General features: G+C 39.9%; 2 protein-coding genes across 6 annotated transcripts in view; one reads left to right on the forward strand and one right to left on the reverse strand.

Moving 5' to 3' along the window:
- The window catches only part of IQCH (IQ motif containing H), a 57,797-nt gene extending 39,725 nt beyond the window's left edge, over positions 1-18,072 (reverse strand). For 2 of the 4 annotated variants that reach the window (XM_030497378.1, XM_030497381.1), the window contains exons 1-10: positions 17,877-18,072; positions 17,459-17,581; positions 17,005-17,102; positions 16,577-16,691; positions 13,127-13,246; positions 5,522-5,633; positions 4,668-4,784; positions 3,878-4,092; positions 2,108-2,659; positions 1,404-1,470 (exon numbers count right to left, since the gene is read on the reverse strand). In XM_030497378.1, the coding sequence (XP_030353238.1) occupies positions 1,404-1,470; positions 2,108-2,659; positions 3,878-4,092; positions 4,668-4,784; positions 5,522-5,633; positions 13,127-13,246; positions 16,577-16,691; positions 17,005-17,102; positions 17,459-17,581; positions 17,877-17,981 (1,624 nt within the window). In that variant the 5' untranslated portion in view covers positions 17,982-18,072. Of the gene's footprint in view, positions 1-1,403; positions 1,471-2,107; positions 2,660-3,877; positions 4,093-4,667; positions 4,785-5,521; positions 5,634-13,126; positions 13,250-16,576; positions 16,692-17,004; positions 17,103-17,458; positions 17,582-17,751; positions 17,777-17,876 lie in introns of those variants that run through there. The other 2 variants (XM_030497379.1, XM_030497380.1) reach the window with 2 other exon arrangements.
- AAGAB (alpha and gamma adaptin binding protein) overlaps positions 1-27,741 on the forward strand; it is a 77,746-nt gene that overhangs the window by 42,496 nt on the left and 7,509 nt on the right. The window contains exons 3-6 of one of the 2 annotated variants that reach the window (XM_030497385.1): positions 15,184-15,271; positions 24,084-24,274; positions 25,225-25,321; positions 25,861-25,950. In XM_030497385.1, coding sequence (XP_030353245.1) covers positions 15,229-15,271; positions 24,084-24,274; positions 25,225-25,321; positions 25,861-25,950 — 421 coding nt within the window. In that variant the 5' untranslated portion in view covers positions 15,184-15,228. Of the gene's footprint in view, positions 1-15,183; positions 15,272-18,075; positions 18,221-24,083; positions 24,275-25,224; positions 25,322-25,860; positions 25,951-27,741 lie in introns of those variants that run through there. The other variant, XM_030497384.1, reaches the window with a different exon arrangement.

A 27,741-nucleotide genomic window follows, 5' to 3' on the forward strand; every position in this document is an offset into this window, starting at 1 on the left:
CAAATTGCTGTATTTACAGCAGAAGGTTGTACAAAGCCTGTTACAGAACCAGGCCCTGGGCTCAGGTGAAGTGCTAAATGAAGCAGAATATCCCTGGAGTTTTCCAATTTATTTAAGAGGTTGAAATAATTTAAGGACTTTTATAAATTCCACTGTATGCTACAAATCCATCAGAGGAACAGGGACATCCTGATGCATTTTTTAGCCTGTTTTGATTATACTGAGATTGTTTTTCTTTACTACTCCTTTGAAAGCATCTGTTGTGAACAACTGCTGACTTTTGAATTCACACCCCTAATTAGTAATTGCTTTTCCCTGTATAAATACTCTGCTTCACATTTGTACCCAATTCAGAACACTGGAATGGATAAACTATTTTTAAGAGATCCTGCTTTAAGATAGGACTCAGTCACGTAATTTAACCCACAATATTCATGGGAGACTTTAAAACAGAGGTGTAATTAAAACCAGTTGTTCATCAAATGTATATTTATGTTAAACATCAGCAGCAGAATCATGCACTAAAAGGCTATCGGGGCTCCAAAAAAGGAGCTTAAAACTTATTTACAGTCTTCATTAATTCAGATCTTAACCAATTCACTTCCCAAACTCCTGAATCTCTCAGGTCAATCCGTTTGCTGTGTAAGTACAAATTATAAACCCAGTGACAAGCTTTTTGACAGGATTTCATGGTTTAAGAGATTCTCAAGAAATCCTGTTCTCTAATTTCCGAACACCTACACTTGGCCATCGCGTTTCAGAAAACAGCTTTTAAGCTCCCCAATTCATAAATGTAATTAAATAATTACATTAGTGCTAATTAACATGAAACTGCAGATTATTTAAGCGCAAAAAACACTATTCAACTTCTTAATTATTCTTGTTCACACAGCATTTCCTTTTGCTCAGGCGCCCTAGGTGCAAATAAAGCATCCCATCTGCTCGTAATTAGAACTAAATAATTTCAGAGAATGTAGCTTATCATTTTGACTGCACATTTGATTAAAAACAGTGTACAAGCAATATCCTGGCTTATTGCTGTAACAGCAACAACACACGCAGGCCCATGTTTGCCTATCATTAAAGAAGACCGAAAACATTATCTGTTATTTCAGGGGGAAAAATACAACTTTTTAGTTCATTTCATACAGATGAAAGCAAATTACAGCAAATCACCTCTCCACTGAATAGCGGCCCCCACATAATGACTTTATTTGCTTAATCCCCAAATTAAACGCCGTTTCGAGCGAGGGCCCTGTGTTATTACTCTCATCATGTCGAGAACATTTTCCTGCCGAGACCAATTTGAATAAAACAAGGGGCCTTCCTTGAACTCAATCAAGGAGTCATAATGTGGTGGGTAATAGAGGTTGCTGATAGATTTGCAGGCAAAAGTGTTATACCTAATGATGGGATATGGATAATAGTCCTCCTGGAGGTCCTGATGCGATTCCAGTTGGCTGCCAGATGCTAAAAATCAAGAAGAGCATTGATCAGTGACAGGGAGCTGTAGTGGATTCATCTAGTCAAACTTCAGCTGGTTTTTCCACTGTACAGTTAAGCCAGGCATAAATTATATTAATTGATTTAATTACATACTTAAAACATCTTCCCCAATTAATTTAATTAGGTGGCTACATGAAGCTACTGGCAGGGGAAGATTAGAGGCTGCTCACTTAATTAACAGAATATGAATGAAAAAAAAGCAAGCAAACATAAATGAAATTGTGAGCACTAATTAAGAGCCTGGCTGCAAACTTAAATACTTTCTGACAAAGTGGTGACAGGAATGGAGACAAGAGAGGGCTTTTTTTCCCAGCAAATTAAGTGCCACAAGGTATATATATAAGGAACTGAGGTAACGCAGTTAAAACATTGATTTTCTGACAGAACTACTGAAGTCAAAAGCAAAGGGACGTTTTCAGGAGAAACACTGCAACAGATTTTTGCAGCCACAAAGGCTGAATTGCTGATGAAGGATGAAATATGATACTCGGACGACTGTATGGTTAAAGGGGGAAAAAAATGGGAACAGCTTATTGCAATCACTGAAGCAAGAGATGTTTAGAGAAGCAGCGCTGCCGTAACAGCTGGTAGCACTGCACACCTTGGCCCTGATGTGAAAACTCTCCAGGTGTCTCTGACGTGATTCCTTCAGGCTCTTTTTCACACATGCCATGTGATTACACGAGCGCCAGGAAGAGCCGATCACACCTGATGCCCACTGCTGCTGCCTGAGATGGATGGAGGCCTTTCTGGCCTGGTAGCATCGCCATGTTGCTTGGATCTTGGTAGCGGCCATTTCAGTGCCTCCCTGGCCTTTGTGTCTTTGGCCAGGTCGATTTAAGATCTTTTCCACAGTTGATTGATTCTTTATCACTGACAGAATGTCACTTTTGGTGGGTTTTTCATTACGCTCAAAGTCTGATGCAACTTCTGCCAACTTGTTACAGTTTATTGTAGCCAGTGGTACAGCATAGTCCTGGAGAAGCTTTTCTGTCTGCTCCAAAAAAGAGGCAATGCTCCCCCAAGACAGACAATAATGTTGCTTGAATGCCAGAAAGCCTGGAGCTGTCCGGTCTATCGTGCCGTGGTGAACAGCCATGTCGCAATCAAAGCACGGATCCTCTAAGGGCTGACATGGAGATGTTTGTGGGAGCTGTGGGAAGAGAACAGCCACAGATTAAGAGGAATTGCTATTGATTGTAAATGAGTGGCCAAAACACACGACTGGATTACTATTTATGATTTAACTGTGGGAATTTAAGTATCTGAAACACATTCATGTTGATTTATGCATCATAACCACAAAGTGTAGCCCAGCTTTATCATAAAACCCATTGCCGCACACAGACCTCAGAGATCATGTAAGAAGAGCATTTTTACAGAAATACAATAATTGCACATAAGAACTGTGCCTGATTTACCAAATATAAAAATCAAGCTCTACAGTGACTCACTGACTACAATCAGAAAGTAACTGTAATAGCGTTAGTCCACTGAGACTGCCTCTGCCTGTCCCACGAGAATGGGTGACATCCTGCCAGTATAAATGCCAACAGAAATGTTCCTGCCTCTTAACACAACCCTGTATTTACTGACAATTTCAGCCAGCAACGCATTAGCTCTGATTTTCCATCTAAGTGCACTATTTTCAGGTAATTCTTTTTATTTACATTAATAACTCTTGCATCTCCATTTCTCAGGTTTGCTTTATCTTTGATTTTCAGCTCTCCTCAATGGCACAAAAGTCAAAGTCTGGAAAGATCAAGCAAAAATCCAGACGGTTTGTTATGGAACACAATAACTAGCCATAAAAAGAAAGAAATGTCCCTTTGGCATGGGGATCAAGAACAATCAGCAGGCATTAAGCAGTCAAGGTCAAACTCCCCTATAGTCTTCTGTAAACATAAAGGGAAACACTACATTTGCTTAACTGCAGTGGGGGAGATTTAGATGAGACATTAAAAAACTCTCTTATAAAGTAAAGACAGTTAGTTAAGCACTGGAACAGATGGCCTAGGGAGACTGTGGAGTTGCTATCACCGAAAGTTTTCAGAACAGGTTAGAAAAACATCTGTCTGCAATATTACAGGTACAGGTAATTCTGCCTGGAGGTCTGGATAACCTCCTAACATCCTTTTGAGACTTATTTTCTAAGAGTCTGTGAAAAAACAGACAAATGTAGGTAGAAGACTTGAGAAGGTAGAAACTGGCAATATAAGAAGTGTTTCCTGCTTTACTTCAATATTTACTGGATTTGGTTCAAACCCTCCTGTGCCAATTCAGTGATTTTCAGTCACTTCCTAAACCATCTCTGGTGAAGTCAGTATTAAAAACATGAACAAAAGCCTCATCATCCTCACTCTCCAAATACCTGTGTCTGAGAGGGAATCCGCGGCTCAGGTTCCAACTGTTGAACTGCATATGTCCACACTTGCTTTGATTTCCCTGCTGAAAGCTTGGAGCTGCTGGATGGACGTGGTGCAATGTTACCTTTACTAGAGGAATATGTGCCATAAATTGCTTCCTTTGAGGTTGGGAAGGTGACAGTGTCTGCATTCTTGGCATCCACCCTACTACTAATCTCACCTGTACCAAAGAAAAAAAACGATTGCAGGTTTTATTGTTAGAAGGGCAACAATTTATGGGATTGCTACTAAAGCCACAGCTCATTTTGCTTACATTCCTTTCCATACATGCCACAAGCAGTTGTAGCACACGTTTTAAGTACGCTTTGTGACAGAATCATACAGATAGATCAGAATCATATTGCCCAGAGTCTATTAACTTATTAGCAGTCATTTATTTAATCACACTGCCAAAACAGACACTCGATCAGCTGTTGTAAGTCATGACTTACAGTATCACTGACTTTACACTAACACCAACAGTCACATCTTCAGATTCAGGTGCTTAGAATTTGAAACATTCAGGTAGGAACCCAGCAGGATTTCAGAAGTGAACAGGGGCCAAATCCTGACAGGGATTAAGAAATCTGATTCCCATTCAGTTGCAAGACACAGGATGCTCATGTACATCTTTATGCACTTAGTACTCCTAAGACTCTGACTCATTAGGCAGCTGTTTCCTTGTGAGATAAAAGAGGGGCCTGAAAGTGAAGCTGGAGATAGAATTGATGGTTGTTATCAATCCTTTGTACTCACCTACAGCTGATTTCTTGTGCTGCCTGTGAAATTCATGGAAAGGTGCTGCTTTGGATACAAGAGGAGGTATCTTTGCTGCTGGAGGGATAAGTCTTTGTTCTGTTAGGCTTGGAACACCTACAAGAAGATGACATTATTGAACAATTTGTATATATTCCACCTGTGAAAGAATTAGTAGCAATAAAGAAAGAATTAAACAAAGGCAGACCAAAGTTATTGCAATTCCAAATCAAAACTAGAAAAGCAGCAGTTTTCTGTTATTGAAAGATTCATCTTTCAATATTCAGTATTTTACCTTCAAGAAAGGTGAACTTTGCCTATAAAATACACGAAAGATACTGTAATGGTGCTGATTCCAAGAAGGAATTATATGCTTTGTACAATGGCAATTTAATAAGCAGAATGGGTGAGAATTAACTTTTGTAAACCACAGTGAAGATGGACTGATTGCTGAAACAGTCCACGTGCAGAGCTGGTTGAGATTCAATGATTCATAACCAGACATTCATCGTGATTGTTTATTCTGATCATATTATTTAGTCATACAAGAACCCTCCATCACGCACATTTCTTCTTTCCAGTAGCAACTGAAGTCTGTGAATTACAAGATAACTGACTCAAGGAGGGTGACTGATGCTCAACATAACATATGCTGTGTCCTAAGTTAGCTGCCACATGGAGTAAGTAGTGTAAAGTTGATCTCTACCCTTTGCAGTGTTTGAGAACACAATTCTTACAAGTTTTGATGTGCCAGAAAATTTGATTACCATATACCTGCTGCAAACAGCAAACAACATGGCTTACACAGCATAATTCTGCTTGTAATGGTACCCAGGCGGGCTTCTGTCACTCACCTTTCCTTAGATCTTCTTCTAACAGGGGTAAGGGAGAATCCATGTAATGAAAGGCAGGCAAACCCCAAAGGCTGCTACCTGCATGACCCTTCACTGTCTTCTGACTACACATCTAGGAAGAGACAGAATCTTCTTTTAACAAAGAGAAACCCAGGATTTGAAAGACAGGCTTTTCTACTCCTGCAATATAAAATGCATGCACAGACAAGGTACCAAAAGGAAATACTTTCAAATATGTAAATAACTTTTCTCTGGAAGGAATACCAGTGGAATTACAATATATGGAGCTACTCGCAAATCAGGGAGCAGTGTCACAGACTTCTGAAGGTGTCAGGGTTCCTCAAGGACAGCAGGGGATGACACAGCCTGATAACATGATGTGGAAACATGCCACACTGGCTGTGCTAATGTGGGATTAAAGCTCCCTCACTTCCCCAGTTAACCTGTACTTGCCTGAAAAAACAGAAACTGCTGGTTCTAAGTGCCAGGAATTCAAGCGGTGACAGACATCACTTGGGGACAGCGATACCATGTGTCTCACTGTTACACTTATTATCACACACACATAGAACATTGCACAGGGAAAAGAATATATTGCCTCCTTATCCTTCAGTATTAGAAACACAAACACTCTGCGTTATCATCTCACATTTTTCCCCCCTCTTTCTGTGGTACCCTAAGTACCACATCCCATGCTTTTGTGGGAGACAACCTGTTACCAGTTACTCTATTACTCTAATGGTTAGAAATTCTCATGCTGGATAGAAATGTTTGAACCCTGCTGGTGGGCTGTGGGGAATTCAACACAATGCCTTGTGCCGGGAATTTGTTTTAGTTGTTTTTTAAAATATTATTTCATTATGAATGAAACTACCTTAAAATAATAAATAGATCAAAGCAGAAAACTAGGAAATATCGATAGAGCTGCAAAATGGGAATAATGGTATTTACCTCTTTCGCAGAGCACATTGGGACTTGCTTGTTTAAAACACTAAGATTTAATGACTGATTATCATGCTTGTGTGCAGCTTTTAGTACAGTAGGATCCAGATCTGCACTGGGATCTTTGAGCACTGTGTTATAATTAGTGAATAACATCAACCATCAACTTCAGAGAAAGGGCTAGGCAATCCTAAAGAACTGCTTATAATCCTAATAGGGAAATGAGATAGATCAAAATAAACTATTCTAATTTTTCCTTCCAATTTGTATAATAACACTGTCCACAAGAAACATTATGGAGATAGAAAATAGGTTTGCTTTATCATAATAGAGAATCTTTCAGAGAAATCATAGGCACTCATTTTAGTTATGGCCATTATGAAGCATTATGCTTTAAGGGATCCAGACGTATGAATCTTCATGTCCTTGTGTTCCAAGAAAATAGCAATAAGCATAGAACAAAGATTAACTTTACACCAGCTGGCGTGTAAGTGGCTTGATACTGAGGAAAGAGAATAATAAAGCACACTCTTCCACTCCATCCCAGCCCCAGCAGTTTGTTGTGGACACAACAAAAATACATAAAATGAAATAAATTTAATTAAACAGTGACTCCTTTTCCAGGCTGTTGCTATGAGTAAAGCAGCACTGGTTTTACTACTGGTCACTGTTATCCTAGTTTAAATCTCAGGAGTTTTGTTATGATAAACAGTGCTATGAAACATACGTATTTCATTTGTGCTCATTGAGATTTAATAAGCCACAAAGAAAAGCAATTCAGATGGAGTGTATGAGTTCGGCAGCAGCCTGGAGGGTTTGGTTTTAACTGGAGATGGATATTTAAGTCTTCTTTGCTGTATCCTTTAATTTCCATAAAGTCCATGGCAAGGACAGTGCTGCTATGATTCACTTCACTGCATAGTACAGACAATGCTGGTTTGGGGCAGCTCTGTAGTTTCACTGTTACCCAAGAAAACTCCACCCAACCTGTACACCCTCTTCCATGGTCTTTCCACATCCTATTTGCTGCATTGCATGCCCTCTTGAAGCCTTCAGTGAGAGAGCAAAGCAAAACTTGACAAAATGCTTTCATCTTTCAGGTACTTTCACTAAAATTAAGCCAACTCAATTGCTAATGATAAAAATATGAAGACTTGCAAGAAAAAAGGTTTACTTTTAGCATCATTATATAGTTTTATTACTGTTATTCAGTGATTTAACTTAAAAAGATATATAAAAGATTGCATCTTTTTAAAAGGGTTTGAATAGCCTTCCATCTCCTTATGTCAGTGCAATTCAAAACCTTTACTCGCACCTACAGCTTTTATGCATAAACACAAAATGCAGTGAATTCAATACTAGCTATTCCAGAAGTAGCAGATCCTAGTTACCATTTTAATGTTTATAGTGAGACTCAAACCACCATGGAAGCAAAGGATCACACCCTATCCAGCACTAACTTGCAGGCACCTCACCCGCTTCCTCTCTGGCTGACCCCAAGCAACCGTTACTGCTGATGGGAATGGGAATCTCAGACATTTTTCCTGCATGAATAATGTCTTTTAGGGAGTTTGTCATGAAGATTATGATTGAGCAAGAATGCTTGCCTGCAGTCAGCACACAGCCTGCCTCATCATGAGCACTTTTACAGCACAGTCATGAAGGGAGGGAGCCCTTCACTGCAGTGCAGACTGAGGCTTCTTTATCTTGAAACATACTTCGAGTGTGTGGAAAAACTATTTTTTCCATTTCAAGCACTTCTGAGTGCAATTAACCTGGGACAGGAGAAAAACAATTCTATTACCCTTTAAAAGGGTTTTTCTCCTGTGGATAAACCTCTCCCACTTGATTTTCTTCTTTTTGCTTCATTTTAAACAGGGCACTTGTTGTAAGACCACAGGGATTTTCTGATTAGTTTTCCATTTGTTTTCCTTTTACCCAGCAATATTTAACTAGAACAACTTATTTTAAGTATGTTTATCAGTATGTTTTTTCCCCCCAGTAAAAGAATAGAGACAAGCATTAAATACAGAGAAAAGATGAGTACTATCCCATATCAAAAATACAGTTTATCAACCAGGAAGATTAAATAGATGAGATTTGGTAAGTAAGTAAAAAAAAGCTTGATAGTAATGTAGAAGAGATATAGAAGAGTAACCTATCATTTCATTATTATCTTCTCCAAATTGCCATCTATCTTCATATTTTTTATTAAGAAGTTCCTATCGAGATTTGATGTACACAGTTCACAAGCCCTATAAAGAGAAGGAGGAAGCATAGCTAAATAAAATCACTGGAACTAAGGTCAGTTTTCAGTATGCTCAGGAAACAGGCAGGAAAGAGCTTGTAGAAGGCAAGTCTGATTGGAAGAAATTGGAACCCCATTGAAGTGTCTATTCCACAGATAAAAGTACTAGTGAAACAAGCTCAAACCGTTCCAGAGATGAAGCAGGATAGGAAGGAGAGCAAGTTATCAAACTGGATAAATGATGTGTTCTCTGTTGCTCTCAAAAGGAGAAAAAAGCATATAGAAACCAGAAAATGGGCATATTGATGACTGCTGCTCGCTTGCTCAGATAGGTAAGACAGAATGGATGGTAGCAGAAAGAAACTTCTGGGTAATAAAAGTAACATCACATTCAGAATTATAATTATAATTTAAATAATTATGATTTTAAAAAGCAGCTAGTTTTGAGTAGAATCAACTCACTTCATTACAGTGGAAAAAGGAAGAGGTCTCAGGCTATCTTTAAGGCAAAACAGATCAGATGGTGCTCAGAGGGTTTAGAGTTGGCTGGTCCTGATGAAATACACTCTAGGATACGTAAAGTTTTAAGCAATGGGAGAAAATTAGTTCAGATTGTAAAAACTCCAGTGGAGTAAAGGCAAAGGTGCCAAGTGACTTTCACTCTTTGCTCTCCATCACAGAATCATAGAAATAACAGAAATGATGGTTAGAAGGGATCTCTGTAGGACGTTAGACCAGGTCCGCTTTGGTTTTGTCTAGATATGAACTGCTGTAGGATTTCTTTGCATTTTATAGTTTCACAGCCTTACACAGTCTAGATGGATGCATTTTTTGGGTGTTGATTTACACCCTGAGCAGCCACGCAAGGAAGCAGTATCAGAGAATAGTTTCACTCGCTCTTCCATCATCTGTCAGCTTCTATTGGGAAAAAGGGGAAAAGAATATTTCTCTGACAATCAAGCCAATAGCAATAAACAGTAAAGAAAGAAACTGTTTAACTCTGGTTTCAAATAACCAAATTTGGGTCCTCCAAGTCCAAGAACCAGCATGTGGAATTCAGTGCAGAAATACTGAATACTAAGTAAAGGACAAATTCTCACCAGTGTCAGTGGAACTACTCTGAAGTCAGATGAGTCAAATTTGCAACAGTCTCTGTATCGGATTTAAAATGGGAACCATTTTTATGACTGGTTGTCTTTTTATTCAAGATGATTAATACGATTTCCCTTAGATGTAATACTAAGATATTAATACATCTTATTTCCCTCAGATTTTGTTTGTCTACAGGAAATAAAGTCCAATTTAAATGGAATGCCCAACATTAAGCCTTCAATATGGAGTAACTAGGCATCTTTAACAACAGATCTTGTGTTATTCTTACCTACTTTAAGCTCAAAGTAACCAGAGATGGCTCTGAACTGACCATTTCCATGTACGTGGAAAAATCAAGGTTTGCTCCTTTCATGGCCTACTTCTAGCTCCCCCAGAAATCTGCCTCTATCAAAGTTGTGCCATAACAGGTGCAGAGAGAATAGATGGAGAACTTGGGTGAATCCCACATCTGCTTTTCGAAACAAGCGACAGAAGCAGCACAGAAGGAAGTAAGAAAGATAATTGCTGGCTTGAACCACAATACATTTTACTTGTGGGCAAAGGGCCAGCTTACACGAGGCAGAATATGCAGGACCAACTTATTGGAATTCAGGGGTGGGCCTCCATTCTTGTCCGGAGACAGCTGTGAACCAGCAGCCCATAGCATCCCAATCAGGCACCGAGTTTTGTCAAGGAATGCTGATACGTACAGAACCAGCTTCAGCAGCTTCGGCTGCACCCCTACCTAGCACAGTGACAGTCAATCTCCAATTCCAGATGACAAGAACTGGATAAAAACTTAAAACAAATGGTGACCTTTCCAAAGATTAATTTGTTTACCAACAAAATGTTCTCTGTTTGTCATCTGAGATGGGGGTGACCTTCACATTCCCATTTCTAGGTTGAAAGGATGCTGACTGGAGTCATCTGTTAAGTTAAATCTCTCTCACCAATTATTTCCTTCTTATTTTTTAGCGACAAGAAGATTTTATTAATTCTCTGTGCTGCTCATTATGATCACATACCATAATACACATGCAACAAGCTTCTTTTGATTTACTGTAGTGTAACATCGATTTGTTTAAGTCTCATTCTGCTACCACTGCCACATTATGCTGGGACTGTAATTATAGCCACATGCATAGGTTTAAAACACAATCAGGTCTGCAGGTCCAAAAGACCTGGTTTTTTTCCGACAGTTTCTTCTAGTCACTTGAAAGGAAAAGAATTGCCCTGCTTTGCCTTACTTTATCATTTTGGAAATGAGCAGACATTCAGTGATAAGCATTAGTTATTAGCTTGATGCAAATACTGAATAAAGAATGAATAACTGAGGATATGACCAGAATCGTGGTGCTCAAATAAGTTAGCTTAACCCCCCCCAGCAACACAGAATCACTGCCATCACCATTAGAGCCACGCTATGTAAGATGCAACTCAAAGGCTAGAAATCATCACCATATTAAATTCTACCTCATGAATAAATTAAAAGGTTCCTAAGTTTACAGTATAATATACATTTGTAAGAAAACAAGGACCAAAAAGTGCCCGTGTAATTCTGTAAGAGAACAGCAGCCCTAGAAAAATGAAAGGTGTAGTTGTGAATCTTTCCTACATTGCAGCAGTACATCAGGATTATTTTCGCTGCAATTCAGATTACTATTTGTTTTGTTAGATACTCCATGGGAAGAGTACCTATTTAATCATTATCTACTCATCATCATTTTTCATGTGTTACCCAGATATGGGGTACAAAATAAAATGTTGCCCAGTCTGCCCACAGTGTTTCACACAGAATTGGAGTCCTTACTTTAAGACAGCTACAGAACTTTACAGAGGATGAAGTATTAGTGCTTATAAGACCCAAAAAGGTTCCAAAGGGCAATAGATAATTGTTCTTAGTTTCTATCATAAAATCCAGCATCAGCAACTTTATAATACCAAAAGAGCAAGAAAAGACATTTTTCATGAAACAATAAGATCTTTACTAATAATTTTTCCAGCTACTCAAAGAGCAGGATAATAACAAGTCCGTGTAGATTTGTGCCTGACCCATCCAGTCACCTCACAACCAGCGTGCTTTTAATTTCATCACATTTATAAATGCTGAGGTCTCCTCCAAAACTCAGATGCTGACAGCTCCTGGAAGCACCCTGAATGCAGGTAACCAAGCAATTAGATTTTAATTTACTTCAGTGAGAGTCCTTCTGCCACCGATTTTTTCTTTGAGAGAATCTTTGAACTAATGTACATATGTAGGGCATGTACACGGGGGTGTGTGTGTGCGCGCCCGCGTGTGTGCGTACGAATATTGCCCTCTAATGGCTGATGAGTAAAACCAGGGGAGGAAGCGCCCAGCTTAATTCTTGTAGCTACTTTAATTGATATTTTTTTGAAACTAAAGACCATCTTATTTTAGACCTGCAACTACACATTGATTTATTTTAGTTACTATTGGTGATCTATAATTATAATTCCTTTAAGCACTAGCATAGATCACATGTAACAGAAGTGCTTTAATTCACTATCTCAGTAGTGGATTTTGCAAATCTTGTTGCAAAATTTTAATCCCAGGGAAGCCAGAACTTTTCAAAACATAGACTGGGTCATAGGATTTGAAAACTCCTAAAAAGAATTTACTTCATTAAACCCTGTAGGATAAATTGGATAGGAAATACGTACTTGTTTTTTCAGCCCACCTCCGTGTCATGAACATATCCTTAGCAGCTGTAAATATGTACCAGAGAGCTTGACTAATTCACGCTGAAGGTTTGTAATTCAAGTCAACATTAAGAAGTTCTCTCTGATCCGTGCACGTTTCAGGGCGAGCAGTGAAACACATGGCTCTCTGCAGTAGTATAATATTCCTCCCTGTGAGCGTTTTAGAGTGGTTCTAAACAGCTATTAGCCATGATGCCTTTTTCTAATTAACTCTGTATCACAGGGTTAGACAAATCACCTCTTCGTCTGGGCAGCAGCTTTCAAAAAGCATTTTTTACAAGTGGCAGCTTACAACTGTGCCATTTACAGGTTCTGCTCGTGTTCTTTAAAACCAAACCCCCCAGAATGTCTCTTACAGCACTAGGCTTGCTGCATAATGCTTCTACTACATAGATTAAACCCCAGAAGAGGATCCTTGTGCGAGACCATCGGGCATATTCTTTCATGTGGACCACAGTGCTGTGTTAAATATCAGTCTCCAAAAGTCGGAAGTTATGAGGTATTGTCATTTAAAATAAATTTATTTAGATCTGATATGTATCAACTTTAATAGTGAAAACTAATACATATAATAAGCCCATAAGATAAAATAAGTTACTTACAGGAGCAGATTTTTTCTTAGTTATAAGTGGCAGCCTGGTCTCATTGTTCTGTTGTTTTGAACCAGCTTTATTATGAGTGTTCTCTGGGTGAAGCATAATCTTCATTTCCATTTCCACCTGCTGCTGAAACATATGATAGGCAGAGTCTTAAAAGCACTGCACTAGGACAGAAGTGTCTATAAGCAGGAACTGGCCAACATGTTCATAAATTTGCAAAATGATGACAAAAATTCATGTTGCTTTACTATCCACACAGAACTGGGCAGACAAGGAAGAAGTGCCTTTTGGTTAGCGCAAGGCATACAACTACTATTCACATATATGATTTGCCAAAACTGGTTCAAGTAATTCCATTAAAAGCTCTGAAATGTCCACATTTGCACCGCTGAGTTAAATTCTGAGGGAAAAGGACAATCAGGTCTGACTCACTTGATGAACATAGCTCACTTGTGAATTCCATCTCCCTGGGTTATAACAAATGTTTTATACACCCCTATCTATTGGGATGATGTTACATTGCATTCTTCCCACAGATTACAGTGAGAATCCAATCCACCTTGGCCATGTTTGCCAGAGACTTGAATTCAGGAGTCATTGGCCTGATGGACCAGAACAGCTGCTTTGGATTGGTTATGGCCCATTGGCTCCATGTAGATAGATCACTTGCTTGTAGGTAAATGAGGAAATAAAAAATCCTTATAGTAATAAGAATGAACACATAGTAGTTTCTTAATGTACTGTGTTATCTGCATGAAATGGATTCAACTATTTTGATAATAAAGATTACTGATTTAAAGCCCAATGGTCAGAAAAATACTTCTAAAGTTTCTTCTTGTTATGAGAAGTATCTAAAGCACACACTTCTTCTAGAAAAGCCAAAAGTGATGTCATGTATTTTTACCAGAGTAAAAGTTTCTTAAGTTGAGAACATTCTGCTTCATCTCAATGCATGTGCTCTAGTTTACACCTGGATTTCTATCTGGTGTATCAACATCTCCCAATACTTTTACTGCAGTAACACTGTTAACAAGACTCTGCACCCCACAGGGTTTATTTACCAACCCGTGCTAAATAAGGAGGAATCCTTATGGTGAATATGCTTAATTCCCATTACATGAATATGGGAATACAAAAAGCTCCCTTACATAGTAAGATCCAACTCAACATATTTCTACACAAGGACTCTCCGATACTTCTGTTGTGTGAATGTAAAAAGAAATGTATGAGAATTCTATTTTTTGACAAACAAAATATGCCCAAAAAGTTCAAGAATCATGAGATGTGTATTTGAACTATTAAACCATTGTGAAGCACTAAAAATGGTTTAATTCATTTATCTGCACAATATATTCTCTTCTTTTGATAGTAATTACAAGCAGATGTATCAATGAGATGCTCATTTAGGTTTGGGTTTGTAAGAACAGAAGTTATTATCCAAGCCAATTACTCTCTTACCCACATGGCTGCACAGAGACAGAAAGTTCAATTTTCACCTCATCAGTGATTTTGTGGTATTTATTTTATTACTATAACACACCACTGTACAGAAAGGAAACTGCTTGTGCTATTATGAAAGAATTGGGGGGAAATTGAGTATCTTCTCAATTAAAATAGATGAGTCTCAACACAGACTCCCCACCCAGACTGACAGTGCAATGATCAACGCTGCAGTGGCAGATTCCAAGATAATCTGGATTCCAAGGCAGATTCCAAGGATAACAAGAATTGAAATGCTTAATAAAAGAACACCTGATAAAAGTTACTTTGTCAGCTGAAATGCATGGCAAGTGACAATTCTGCTTTTGCAGGAGCTGGAGTGGATGGTATCATGGGTCTCTTCCATCTGTATTATCCAAAGTCTTAAATTTAAACTGTCTTGAACCATCTTGATGCAGAAAAAGAGTATACTGGAGTATACAGAACAGGTTGACATCTTTGGTACAGTGAAATGATTCGAGCCTTGTTCTACTTCAGCACAAAAGCTATTTCAGAGTAGAGGACATTTTTACCATTAGTAAGCCAACAAATCTGATCCACTGTGTAATTTTGTTTTGCAGATGCACATGGTGCATGGCTTCTAATAGAGTCAAATTCCTTTACGGATGGACTACATTATATTAATCTTTGAAACAATCTGTATTATGGGTAAGTACACCACTTCTCATGTCTAGCTATTTGTTATTTGCATACTCTAGAGCCCCCTAGAAACATCTTTTAATTCACATCTTTAATTCTATCAATGATGAGAGAATATTAACTTCTCTTGGGTATTTAGAACATCACAGAAAGTATGAACTTTAAGGAAAACCCCAACCCAAACCCCAAAGCGGCACAAGCATCAGCTCAGCTGGTTTCAGTTAAGCATCTTTAAAAAGCTAAAACAAGAACTGAACTTCTACACTTACCAGTTAAGGGTAACAATGTCTTTTCAGCCATTGCTATACAGAGGTTTTACAATTACTGCACAAGGAAGAAACATCTGTATTGTTCTCAGGCTTTATTAGAAGAAATCCAGTTACAAGATATAGTAAAGGAGGAAGGGGAAAGTGCTTCACGATTCCCCCCGTGAGCTGGATTTGCAGAGTCTTATCTGGCTGCTGCTATGATTCACAAATACTCTGTGAGTAAATAATTTTAAACCTATTCTGACACCTGTGGGCAAGCTATTTCCCATATGACAAGTCTTCTAGCAATGCATATGTGAAAATAGCATCTGTGCTTACTTGACTCCATCCTTTTTTTATCCTAACTACTATAAGCACAACTTACGCTCCATTTCTACTCTTGCACAGCATACTATGGCAATATTACAATATTGCTACGTAAATTATTAATTTCTCTCAGAACCCCTATGAGTTGAAACATTGATATCTTCAAGCCTAGTTACCTGGAAATACTGTCTGCAAATGGAAAACTATTTATTATAAAGGTGACTACCTTAGACATGAACAGAAGTCTTTCCCACAAGTTGCCATATCTTTTATGCAAAAGCAAGACAGAAAACCACTTTGAGTCTCAGACACCACAAACACTGATATCTGTGCTCATTCGATTCCAACATATAGTTCCATTTAATTTAAACACATGACTTGCAGAATCCCAGTTAAGCATATGGTATTTGCAGGACTGGGACCTTAAAGCAGAACAAACATTTGGTTTCATACTCTAACAATATACTTGGGAGGCCAGGAGGGAAATAAAGAACAGAGGGCTCGTGTGATGATGATACTAAAGTCCTTCCTAACTTAGATTTTATCCCAACTGCGAGGCTGGGAGAAGGCTCCTATCTCTCAGGCTGCTCATTCTACCGAGAATCTTTTAATACTTTCAGTCATAGATTATCAAAACCTGAATCCATGAAGAGTCAGAATGTAACATGGTAACCTACAAGACACGAGTCTGCTCACTGAATGTGGTCTCTGACAGAATAAGTACTATGTTATTTCTGACCTGTGACCCTGGAGACATGCGTAGTGCTGATTTGCTGTACACCTGCACAGTCATGGGCCCAACAGGCACTCGTGGCACAATGAGCTGTTTCTGAGAAGCACCAAGATGAAGGCCCCTGATTTAGAAAGAAAGAATAGTGAGGTTTTAAAAATTCCTTTGATTTTACCTATTAAACCCATACTGCTGCCATTTGGTTGAATCCAAGAGACTATATTTTTATTTAAATTGGTGTTTAAGAAAAGAAAAATCACAGCACTTAACAGAAGGTTGCTGTAACTTCTTAGAAGTACATTTACTTCTGTATTGTTTTTAACTTAAGATAAAACCAAAATAACAAATGACCAGAATAACTTCATCTGGGCCAGTACTCCCATTTGTTTTACAAGATTCTGAATTTGTCTCTGCAATACAACAGCCATTTCACTTACCATTTAGGGGGCCCTTTTGAATGTACTTCCTTATTACCAGCAGAAGAAATAGTTAACACTTGTCTGTTTATAGCATGTAAGTAATTTTCAGCATGTTTCTGTTAGAGGAAAAAAATAATGTTTAGAGTATTACACAGGTATGAAGGATATTAAATTTACTTAACTCAGTTAATTTTGCAATCCAGATGTGCGCTTGACTGAAAAGGTGATAAGCTTTATGCTTCTGTTGGACTAAGTCTGATTTTGGCTGATGGGCACAAGATCAATTAGTTCTGATGACCCAAACAAAAGGAAATCATCCTTCTGAACTGTAATGTCTGATGAATCCCATCATTTGCTCATCAGAAAGGGATCTTGCAGGAAGACAAATACATGGCCCCAGGTACTCCAAGTGAATTACTGACCGAGATATCAAAAAGTGAATAATTTTCTGGATGTGCTCTATTTTACTTACTCTTAGCCCAAGTTCGGTTCTTTCCGTCGCTGTTTCGAGGTCACTGATATCCACAGCTTCTACATTTCCTTTCAAGTCAGTATTTTTCATCTTAACTTGAAGCTTGCAAAGTTCTTCTTGCACCTATAAAACCAAGTTATGACAAAAATCATACCCATAAGCAAAAAACAAAGTTATGTAGCAGGATTTAATCCAAATTGTTTCCTAAATACAGGGGAAAAATACCTGTGGCTTCCCATACTATAAATAAGAGAATAGAAAGGTGTTAACCCGAGCCCTTATCCGAAGCTCACCGTCGCCTCACGCAGGGGCTGAGCCCTCCCGTCCCCTCAGCAGCAGCCCGCGCCTCAGCCGCGGGGCGCAGGCGGCCTCCCCGGGGAGCACCGATGTCCCGCGGGGGTCCCGTGCGCGGACCCACCTGCCCCGGGGCGGCTCCCGCCTCCCGCCGCGGCTCCGCGAACCCGGCCATGGCGGCCGCCGCCCTCGCCCCTAGCAACGGGACGCGCCGGCCGGGCCGCACCATCCGCCTCGCCGGGGGGGGGGGGGGAAGGCACTTGAGGCGAGGGCTGGGCCCCCTCTCCGGCTCGCTCCTCCCCTCACGCTGTCCCCGCTCACCGCCCCTTCTCCCCCCGCCCCCGCCGCTGTGTGGTAGCGGCGGTGCCGGAAGGGGCGCGGCGGCGGGCGCAATGGCGGCGGCGGCGGGGCCCTTCGCGCTGGTGACCAGCTGCGCCGCCGGCTTCGCGGCCGAGGAGCTCGTCAAACGTGAGTCGCCGCCGCCGCGGGGCCCGGCCTGGCAGCCCCTCACCGCCAGCCCGCGCCGTGAGGGGAGCCCCGGGGGCCGCTCTCCTCCTCCCCTCACGCCCCGTCCCCAGCGCGGCCACCCGGCCCCTGGGCCTGCGGTGTTTAACCGCCTGCCTTAAGGAGGGAGTCGGGGGCCTCCTTAATGCTGTAGGGAAATAACCGATTGAAGAGACATGGTACAGAGGTGCAGGTGGTGCTTTGTACCCTCTGACACCAAGCAGCAGGCAGTACCACCACAACCGAGGGAAAAAATGAAGCCTCACATTCCACTGGCCACGTGTTAGACGTGAATCAACTGTCTTAAGTTATAACTGGCCTAAATAATTTGAGAATTGCCTTAAGGGTGAATAAAAATAGTACTTTGTAGAATAACAAATGAAGAACAGGCTCATGAGCCCGTCAGGGTTGCTGCTGGCCATTCACCCATAGAGCACAACAGTGAACTTGTCTCCCTGGGGCAGGTCAGTGGCCCAGATGGCCCCAAGAACAAGGGGAGGGACCCAGAGTAACCAGAGTGTCTCAGGAGTATAGGCAAGGGAAAAACAAGAGCTGGCTAAATACCATCCCTTTGGTTGCATCCTTCCATCTATGAAGTGAATAGACTGCACTGGACCTTAAGGATGGTCCAGTGTCTGAAAGTCTGAACTCTAAAGGTCTGAACTGTTGCTTTACTTAGGTTCGTTTTCATGCATTAGACTATTATTATTTGTTGCCCCAGTGCAGAAGCATAAAGGGAGAGCTAAAACAATTGTTCCTTTCTGCAATTATTAGAATTATAGATTACACTTACCCCATATCAAGTGCACAAAATTCATTCCATAGGAAGTGGTTTCTTTGGCACCTGATTCCCATTTTTATGGCTTGAAAAAGAGTAAGACCTGAAGTAGAGAAAATTCTGGTGGAATTTTTAGCAATTCTAAAATCAGGGGGATTCTACGAAGTAGCTGTTTAGATCCTGGAGGTTTTGCCGTTACAACTTGTTAGTACAGCCTTGCTTTTGATGTGCATACTGAGATATGTAACTTACCAACACCCTACCCCCTTCTCTGGATTTGTTTTCAGCTGTTTGAGTAAGATCTTACTTGGGACTTGCTAAGGCACAGCACAGCTCCTGGGGACTGGCTTCCTCCAGCTCAATAAACCCCATTTTGAACCAAGAATAACAGCACCAGGTCTGCAGTCAAAGGCTGCTCTGTCACAGCACCTGGGTTGATATTGGATTATTTTAAGGATTCCGTACCAGAGAATATTATTATTGGTTGTTGCTTATTTTTAAGGGATAAGTGAATTAAAAGGTAGTATTCAAGGTTCCTGTAGTTTTCCTTTGATTATTTTACATAGTGAAATTAAATAAAAAAGGAAGGTGAGTAAAAAGCTTCATAGAAGAAAGTCTTAAAACTTAACTTCAGGGGTTTTTTTAACTAGTACTCACTTTTAAATGTCTCTTCTTCCACTGTTTTCCAGTACCAAAACTGTAGCCTTACAGACAGTCTGTGTCCTCTGGCTGGGTTGTTTCACAAAAGACATTAAAATCTTCCTGAAAGAAACATTATGATTTACTAAAATAAATACCATGAGAATTTAATTTTCTGCTTTATATAACAAGTGAAATTAGATCAGCTCAGAAGCATAACCAGAACAAACATTGTGAAACATCCAGGGACATGCTGATAAGGCCAAGGCAGCTCTGGCTGGCCAGGCTGAAGGGGTTTGGTGGGTGGAAGCAAAATGCTGGTGCAGTTCTCAGAACTTGGGCTTTTGCTGCATGAAAGCGTCACACCAGATTAAAGGCATTATTTAGTAATGGTTTTGAGCTCAATGCTGAGGTCAGGATCATTATATCAGCACCTCTGAGGCAGTACACTGAGACAGAGTATGTTTGGTTAAATATGCTATTAAATACTGTGTTGGTTGGTAGGTTTCATACAGCAGCTGGGGTTGGAGTCAGTACCAGAAATATGACATGAAGCCCTTATTGGTATCATCCCTGATTTTGCCACTTTGTTGCTGGATTTATTTGGTACATGCTGTTTGTAGGAAAACCTGACTAATAAGTAGAAGAAAGCTGTTTGGAGCATTCACTGTTAGGAGGTGTATGAGAACCAGTCTCTCCTGCTGCCTGCCAGAACTTTCCAGGCTTTTCCCAGTGTTTTCATCCTGTTAAGTAGGAAATAGCTTGAGGACGAGAAGAATATTTGCTAGATATATTTTAATTCATTCAAGTTTCCATGGGATGCCCTGAGTGCTTTATTTCATGAGATACTGTGGCAAAACCAAGCTATTTAAATGCAGAAAATAGGACTGGCTTTTCTCTTTGATGCATTTATCACAAATTAAAACAGCAAATAAGATTTAGTTTATAAAAATGCTGGCCAAATACTGTCTGATGTGACACACCACACCCCACACCCCCCCCCCTTTTTTGGCTGTTTAGGACTCCCCTTCTACCCCACAGCATATTTCTTTTGCCTCTTTACTCCTCGTGTAATTTGCAGGAGTATTTTTTATGGTGTATTCCACCAGGTGGCTCTCAAGGCCCAGAATGTGAGAACTACTCGGTGTACCTACCAACTGAGAGAACTTAGAATCATTTAGGGCTTTGTAGAAGACTGAATTATGTTCTTACAGCATGTATTTAATCTGAAAAACACCAGAAAGAGTGATCAATACCTTAATCCCTTTGGAAAAACACCCCTTCAAACAGGAGTTTGAAGTAATGAGTCTCAAAAAGATACTACTATTAAACACACAATACAAAGTGCTTAAATATCAGTTGGGTATTAGAGAACAGGGAACACTGCTGCAAGAGATCTGCATCTGGGTCTTTGATTATTGTTCAACTCTCTTACAGAAAAGTCCCTTCTGGTCTCCAGTTCTCCCTCTGAAAAAGGATTTGCTGCCTTGCACTTGCAGAACACTTACTGAGCCTCTGTATTACAAAAACGGACTGGATGTTGGGTTTTACAGTTTTGCCATGTCCTCTTCCTTGTCTTCCGAATCATTAATTTATCTCGTCTGTATGGAAGATCATGAAGTTAAAAGTCAACCAGTTTAAGTCAGTGAAATGATCACACATTTATGTAAATAACTGACATGAGTTTCCAAAAGTATTGGTCAGAATTTTGTCCACTTTATTAGAAATTACAGGTACGGCTGAGTGAGGAAGGGACACAACTGAGGAGCTTTCTGGAAAACCAAAGCTGGTGACTGACTGCCTGAGTACAAAAGCTTTCTCTGGACAGATTCCAGACAAGTTTGGAAGTTCCTTGAGCTATATGACACCAGTCACTATTAGTTACTGGACTGATCTCGTGTGTCAGTTGCTGTTTCGTTCTTAAATGGTAGCAAATGGGCAAAATGAGTCATGAACTGGGATAGACTGGAGGAAGAGAGCTGTCCATGTCCAAGAAATGGGGTGATCTTGGTGTAGGTGCGTGTTAATACCGGGGCTTTGGAGGTTGCATGGGTGCATAGTGCCAGTGCTCGTGGCAGGTAATAACCAAAGCTGATACTGGAGCTGGTTTAGAAATGGTCTGTTTGGTCCCTGCCCTCAAGTAATTTGCTGTAAATGAGGAAGCTTCTATTGCTCCAAAGTGCTTTTATACACAAGTATGGGACACAAATGCAGGAATGTCTTAATTAGCATCAGCTCTTATTGATAAGACTAAAAGGTTATTTCAGTAAAATAAGTGTCCGGCATTAGTAGGTGCAGTATTTGTTGGAGGACCTTGAACTCTAAATCATGTTTTTGAGTGACACTAAGCAATGTTCTTTTGTGGCATGAACTTTTCCGTGCATGTTTTTAGTACTCTTTAATGGTGCTGCATTTGGAGGCTGTTTGCATTCCTGTCATCCAGAAAAGCCACTTCTGCCCTATGAAAAAGCAAGCTAATTGAGGCAGCCCAGCAGGCCTGCCTACTGTTGTGGTCACAGAGTGACTCAGTTGGTTTTCCAGGCTCTTTGCATGGCAAACCACTGACACTTTCAATGGCTGAGGAGTTTAAAATGAAAAGTGAGTAACTCTAACTCTGTTAGATAGGTTTGACAATCCGCCTCCTTCCTGCCATATTAATTTTATACAAGTTTATTCTATATGCAAATAAAACTTGATGGGGCTTATCGTGATTAATATCCTCTAAATCAGATATGAAAGTGTTCTGGCTGAATTTACTACTTTTATATTAAAATACAGGCTGTCCTGGAAAGAAATTTCTGGAATCTGGAGGTGGCAAATGTAATCCTTTAAACTAACTCCAACGTGGACTATGTCCTTGACAGCTCAGTTTGAGTTTCAGCATGTATTTCCTTTGTAGTCTCTGCTTGTTTATTCTAAAGGGTAAAACCTAATGGTTTAAGTGACTTTTTGTGGCAGAGAACTATTCACAAGGTACCCAAACTGCATTTAGTTTCCTGCCATGAGTAATCAGGCTGCTTTGCAGTCATTTGTTACAACCCTTCATGCAGGCTGAGGCGTAGCAAGGCTGAAGCCTTTCAGAACGTTCACTGCAGCCCTTCGAGGTTAGTGTGCAACATCCATTTTGACTGGGAGAGAAATTCCACAGGGGATTGGCAAAATCTCTTTGGATGAATGATGGGTCATCAGAAGCACAATGGGATGAAAGAAGACGGCTTAAAATACAGGAACCAGTGGCATGTAATAGGAAATGGGACATGTCCTTATTCTCCTAGCAGTACTTTGAGGCTGAAATTTGTCCATGAACTCTTTTGTAAGGGGGAAAAATAATCACTTACAAAGCAAATGTGAAAGTTCTTTCATACTGGCTTTTGAAAATTGTTTTATAAGTTCTTTTGTGTTCTTGCTAAGGTGGCTCACTTCACTGCAGTGACTTTTGAACTGGCTTCCTTTCCTCACCCTCTTCTCCTCCCTTTGGCTTTCTAAGTCTTATTACTGATTTTCTGGGTTTCAATAATTTCTCTATGGCCCCCTTTATTCTTAGCTTCTTGTGGTACTATTTGGGGAACAGCCTGTTCTAGCATCTCCAGGAACTGTTTCTCAGTACCTTCAAAATACTGCCTTTAAGATCTTTGAAACCCCATATATTTCATTTCTGTTCTTTAACTCTTCTGATGCACAAAGCAATTCTAGATGACTCAATTTTATGTAACTGACCTGTGCTTTAAAGGGTTCATAAGTTTGTCCATCTTGAAAAAGATATTCTGCCCTTCCCAGCAAGGTGTGGATGGGATGTTCTACCACAAACTATAATTCAGCTCCACCAGGTGGCTGTCCTGCTATGAGTGTGTCCTGTGAGGGTTGCTCCCAGAACACAAAGGGCAGTGTTCTAACATCACGTTATCAAAGCACTGCCTTGGATTTTAATTGCCGAACTCCTGCATGGAATTTAATGGGAATTACAACTCAATTGTAGTAACTTGCTTTATTTTCTCATTAGTTACCTTCAGGTTCTGGTCACAGTCAAATAGTTCTTTACATCTGAATGAACATGCAGGGTTTTTTCCTGCTGTAATAAAGTCTAGGTATTGTCTCCATACATCCTGTTTACAGTTAGTGAGTTTGAGGCTCACACGTTAAAAGGCATTTCCAGGAAAAAGGTTTGTTTCTGAAAAGCTTCTGTACCATATTTTATTTTGAAAGCTAGAAAATAAACTCTTCTGAAAGGTAAATAATAAACTCTAGGACAGAGTAACAGATTGAGGTTGAATTTTTAAAGATCTTAAATATATACAGTTTTATTACAGTAGGAAAAGATGGCTCTGTGCTGACATTGTACCACCTTCTCTAGACAAACTGTTTTCTTGATGCTGGTTTTATCACCCATCTCATTCATTTTCTTTTATACAGGTATCACAGGAAAAGATGACCTTACTGTGGGAGCAACTACAAGTGGAAGAGTGAAGTTTTACCCCTGGACAATAGATAATAAATACTACTCTGCAGATATTCACCTCTGTGTAGTACCAAACACGTTTCTTGTTACCGCAGATATTGCTGAATCAGTGCAAGCATTTGTTGTGTACTTCGACAGCACAATAGTAAGACTCTTCTGCTTCATTATATTGTTTTATCTGTATGATATAGTTATATCTGTATGATATAGCCTTATCACGGTGCTAACCACAAATGACATTCTTTCATCTTGCGCCATCCATTCCTTTTAGGCTGTTGTACTTAATTGTTAGTAGATCAACGTTAAATTATTCCTCCTAACAACTGAAGCATTTTCCTTCCCTTTTACTATTATACTCCAGGCGGAAAGGAGGGTTTTGGGGATGCAACTATGCTGCTGAATTAGGCAAATTTTCCTACCACCTCCAACTACTCCTAGCTGATGCTAGTTCAGAAAGGCTGCTTCAGAATAGCCAAGAATGAGGGAGCTAAACATGAGATGCAGTGCTATCATTTGACCCAAAATGGTTTCTACTAAGCTGGCAGCCATGAAAACAGTTCTTTAGCAAAAGCCAGAAAGATTCTTAGAACCAAAAAAATTCTAACTAAGGAACCGTTTTTCACCAGAGATGGGAAAAGGTGTACACCACACATTCTGCAAAGATACCTCTAACCAGACATCTCAGGGCTGCCTCAGAATAAACCACAGCAATGGGAGTACTTCACCAGCCCCCGTAACATCCACTTCAGTATGGAAGATGGAGTGGCTGCACATTAAACCTGAGATACATAAAACAAATACTCAGGATTAGCCTTAAGTACAAGTCTTTCCTAATCTATACTAGGATTGCATCATGAGTATTAGACATGAAAGAGAGGGCCAGGGCAGCGGGATTAACTCATCTGTAAGACAAGTATTGGAAGGAAGTTGTGTAAATCAACTTCTCTGATTAGAACACAAGTGTCTTAAACATACTTGATACGCAGCCTAACACATTTCCTTACTTCATTCTATTCTAATAATGATTTAAAACTAGTTTAAAAATCTAAAGTATTTGGGACTGTATTCCAAATAACTTTGGTTTCTTCCCTTTAGAAATCTGGACTTGACAGTGTCTCTGAATGGCTTCCCCTGACAGAAGAGTGGTTACCAGAAGTCATGATCCTCGTTTGTAACAGAGTATCCGAAAATGGTATGAAACCCACACAAGTTCCATATTAACCTTGCATAGTAATTCATTTTCTAGTTAAATCAACACAATTGTTTCTCAGAATAGCAGTGTGAGACTGGGCTTGAGATTTGATTGAGAAGATCCAGGTTACTTTTGTGACCAGGAATACACATTTGCCTTGGTTCTACATCAGTATATGCAACACAACAACCTATGAGATGCAGATATGTCCCTGTAACTGAATTCAGATTCAAACCTGGAGTTAGTAGTCTTCATTCACTGTAGCACTTCACTTACACACCTCTTTGAGTAACTGCTGCAAAGCCATTTGATTTTATGGTATTTGCAAAAAACAGTTCAAAGAGGAGTTTAACTCTGGAGTTTTTGGAATCAAATTCAAAATGAATGGAGGACCCACACCAGCTACTACATACTTTTTTCCCCATACAAGCCAGAATAAGCAAGCAAGTTTGAGGGAATAAAATGGAGCTGAAGAGTCAACTGCTGATATTAGTCTCAAATGTGTATCTTTACTACACACTTTTGTTTCCCAACTTCAGGTGTTAATAGACAGAAAGCTCAAGAATGGTGCATCAAGCATGGCTTTGAACTGGTGGAGCTTAGCCCTGAGGAACTGCCTGATGAAGATGGTAGGACTGCTACTTCTCTTTTGATTTTTACAGTGAAAAAGCACACCAAAGTATCTCCTGAACAATTGCAAGGGGCATAACTTTATTTATGTGCTACATGATTACAGCATGGAATGCTCCCAGTTGGTGAGGCTTAGCCTCAGCTAGAAAAGGTCAGGAGGAGGAGGAGGAGGTTATTTCCTCCAAGAAATTCCATTTGTCTCCTCCCAAATACAGCTGCTGTTTATGTAGCACCTACATAAAAATAATATCTGCTCCTTTTTCTGGCACTAATCCTGGGACTGTATTGATCATATTCCACTTGGGAAATAAATCTAAGAACAGGAACCAGGGCAGGAAAATTCTTTGCCTTTCGGAAAAAAAGACTTTAAACTGTTGTATTGAAGATAGACATTACCCTAATGGTGACATGACAGGCTGAAAAGGAGATTGTTAAAAACACTTTAGAATGGCATATGCTGTTACACAGGAAATAAACCAGTTTCAGAATCACTGGCTGACCATACATTTATAACTTGAAAAAACCCGTCAGTCAGAAGTGTGATGTGTGATGTTCCACTCTTGAAAAGTGACTGTGCACTTCCTGACAGCCTTATCAGCATCAGCCCAATCTCCTCATTGCTGCAGTGCAAAGACACTGTTTACATCTTACCTCTGTAGAACCAAAATGAGATAAGCAACTCCATTTCCAGGCCTGAGTGGAATTACTCACATTTACTCTATTTCAGGTTCACCAAGTACATAGCTATCACCAAAAATAGTTTAGTCTAAAGTCCCAAGCTAGCACACAAGTCCCACCCCTTCCCCCCTGTAAGGGCCTAGATACAAATTGTATCCTGAATGGCCAAGAATGCTCCTTCTCCCCCCACCGTGTCTTTAAAAGTGCATTTCTTTTAGGGACTTTGTTAGTCAAGGAGGGGGGATACCAACACTTCTGATTTATAGGAACCAGAAAAATCAGAAGTGGATACCCCTTACACTACAGTTTTCTTATGAAGTGCTTTAAAAGGAAATACTAGTAACATTAAGTCAAGTTATTTTTCTATTGAATAATTGTTGTAAAGAACAAGCTATTTACCACTTAACGTAAGTAATAGGAAGAACAACAACCCAGGATGTTAATCTTTGGAATATTAGGATATGTTCTTTCCTGGATTTTTAATATGGTAGTTGGTGCACTGTGACTCATGCATAGGAGGAAGAATATTCCAGTAACATATTTACCCCATCAAGACGCTGTATGAATTACAAAAGATACAGTGGATGCAGTAAACACACCGGGCCAGTATCTGTTTAAAAAGTATGACATTTCTGGCAGCTCATCACAAATAAACTGGAACTCTTGCTACAACTGTCAGTGGTTTGTGCAGTAAGGACAAGACCTCTAAACTGAGACTCCTGATAATGACTCTGATACAGAACCCAGCAGAAGTATCAGAGGGCAAAACGCTTGATCCAAGGGGTCAGACACAGCTTTAAATTCATTTTTAAGGCAGTTTCAATTCCTGCACCTGTCCCTGAGTCATCCTTAGAGGAGGTTCATTTTTAAGCAGTCACATTTTTGTATCCAAAGGGTTTGTTTGGTTTTTTCCCCCATTGCTTTGTGAGACCTGCACAAACATGGGAAGCTGACTAAACCGAGGAAATGGAAAACTGACTTTATACAAAGTGGTGTCAGAGCTATTCAGTAAATAAGTCCTAATAATGCTTTCCCTAGTCTTTGCAGTTACTGTAATGCAGAGGATTACTGGAACACTTGGAGTTGGATGTTGTGGATATGGCTTTACAATG

Source organism: Strigops habroptila, chromosome 9 (assembly GCF_004027225.2).
Source record: "Strigops habroptila isolate Jane chromosome 9, bStrHab1.2.pri, whole genome shotgun sequence".
NCBI lineage: Eukaryota > Metazoa > Chordata > Aves > Psittaciformes > Psittacidae > Strigops > Strigops habroptila.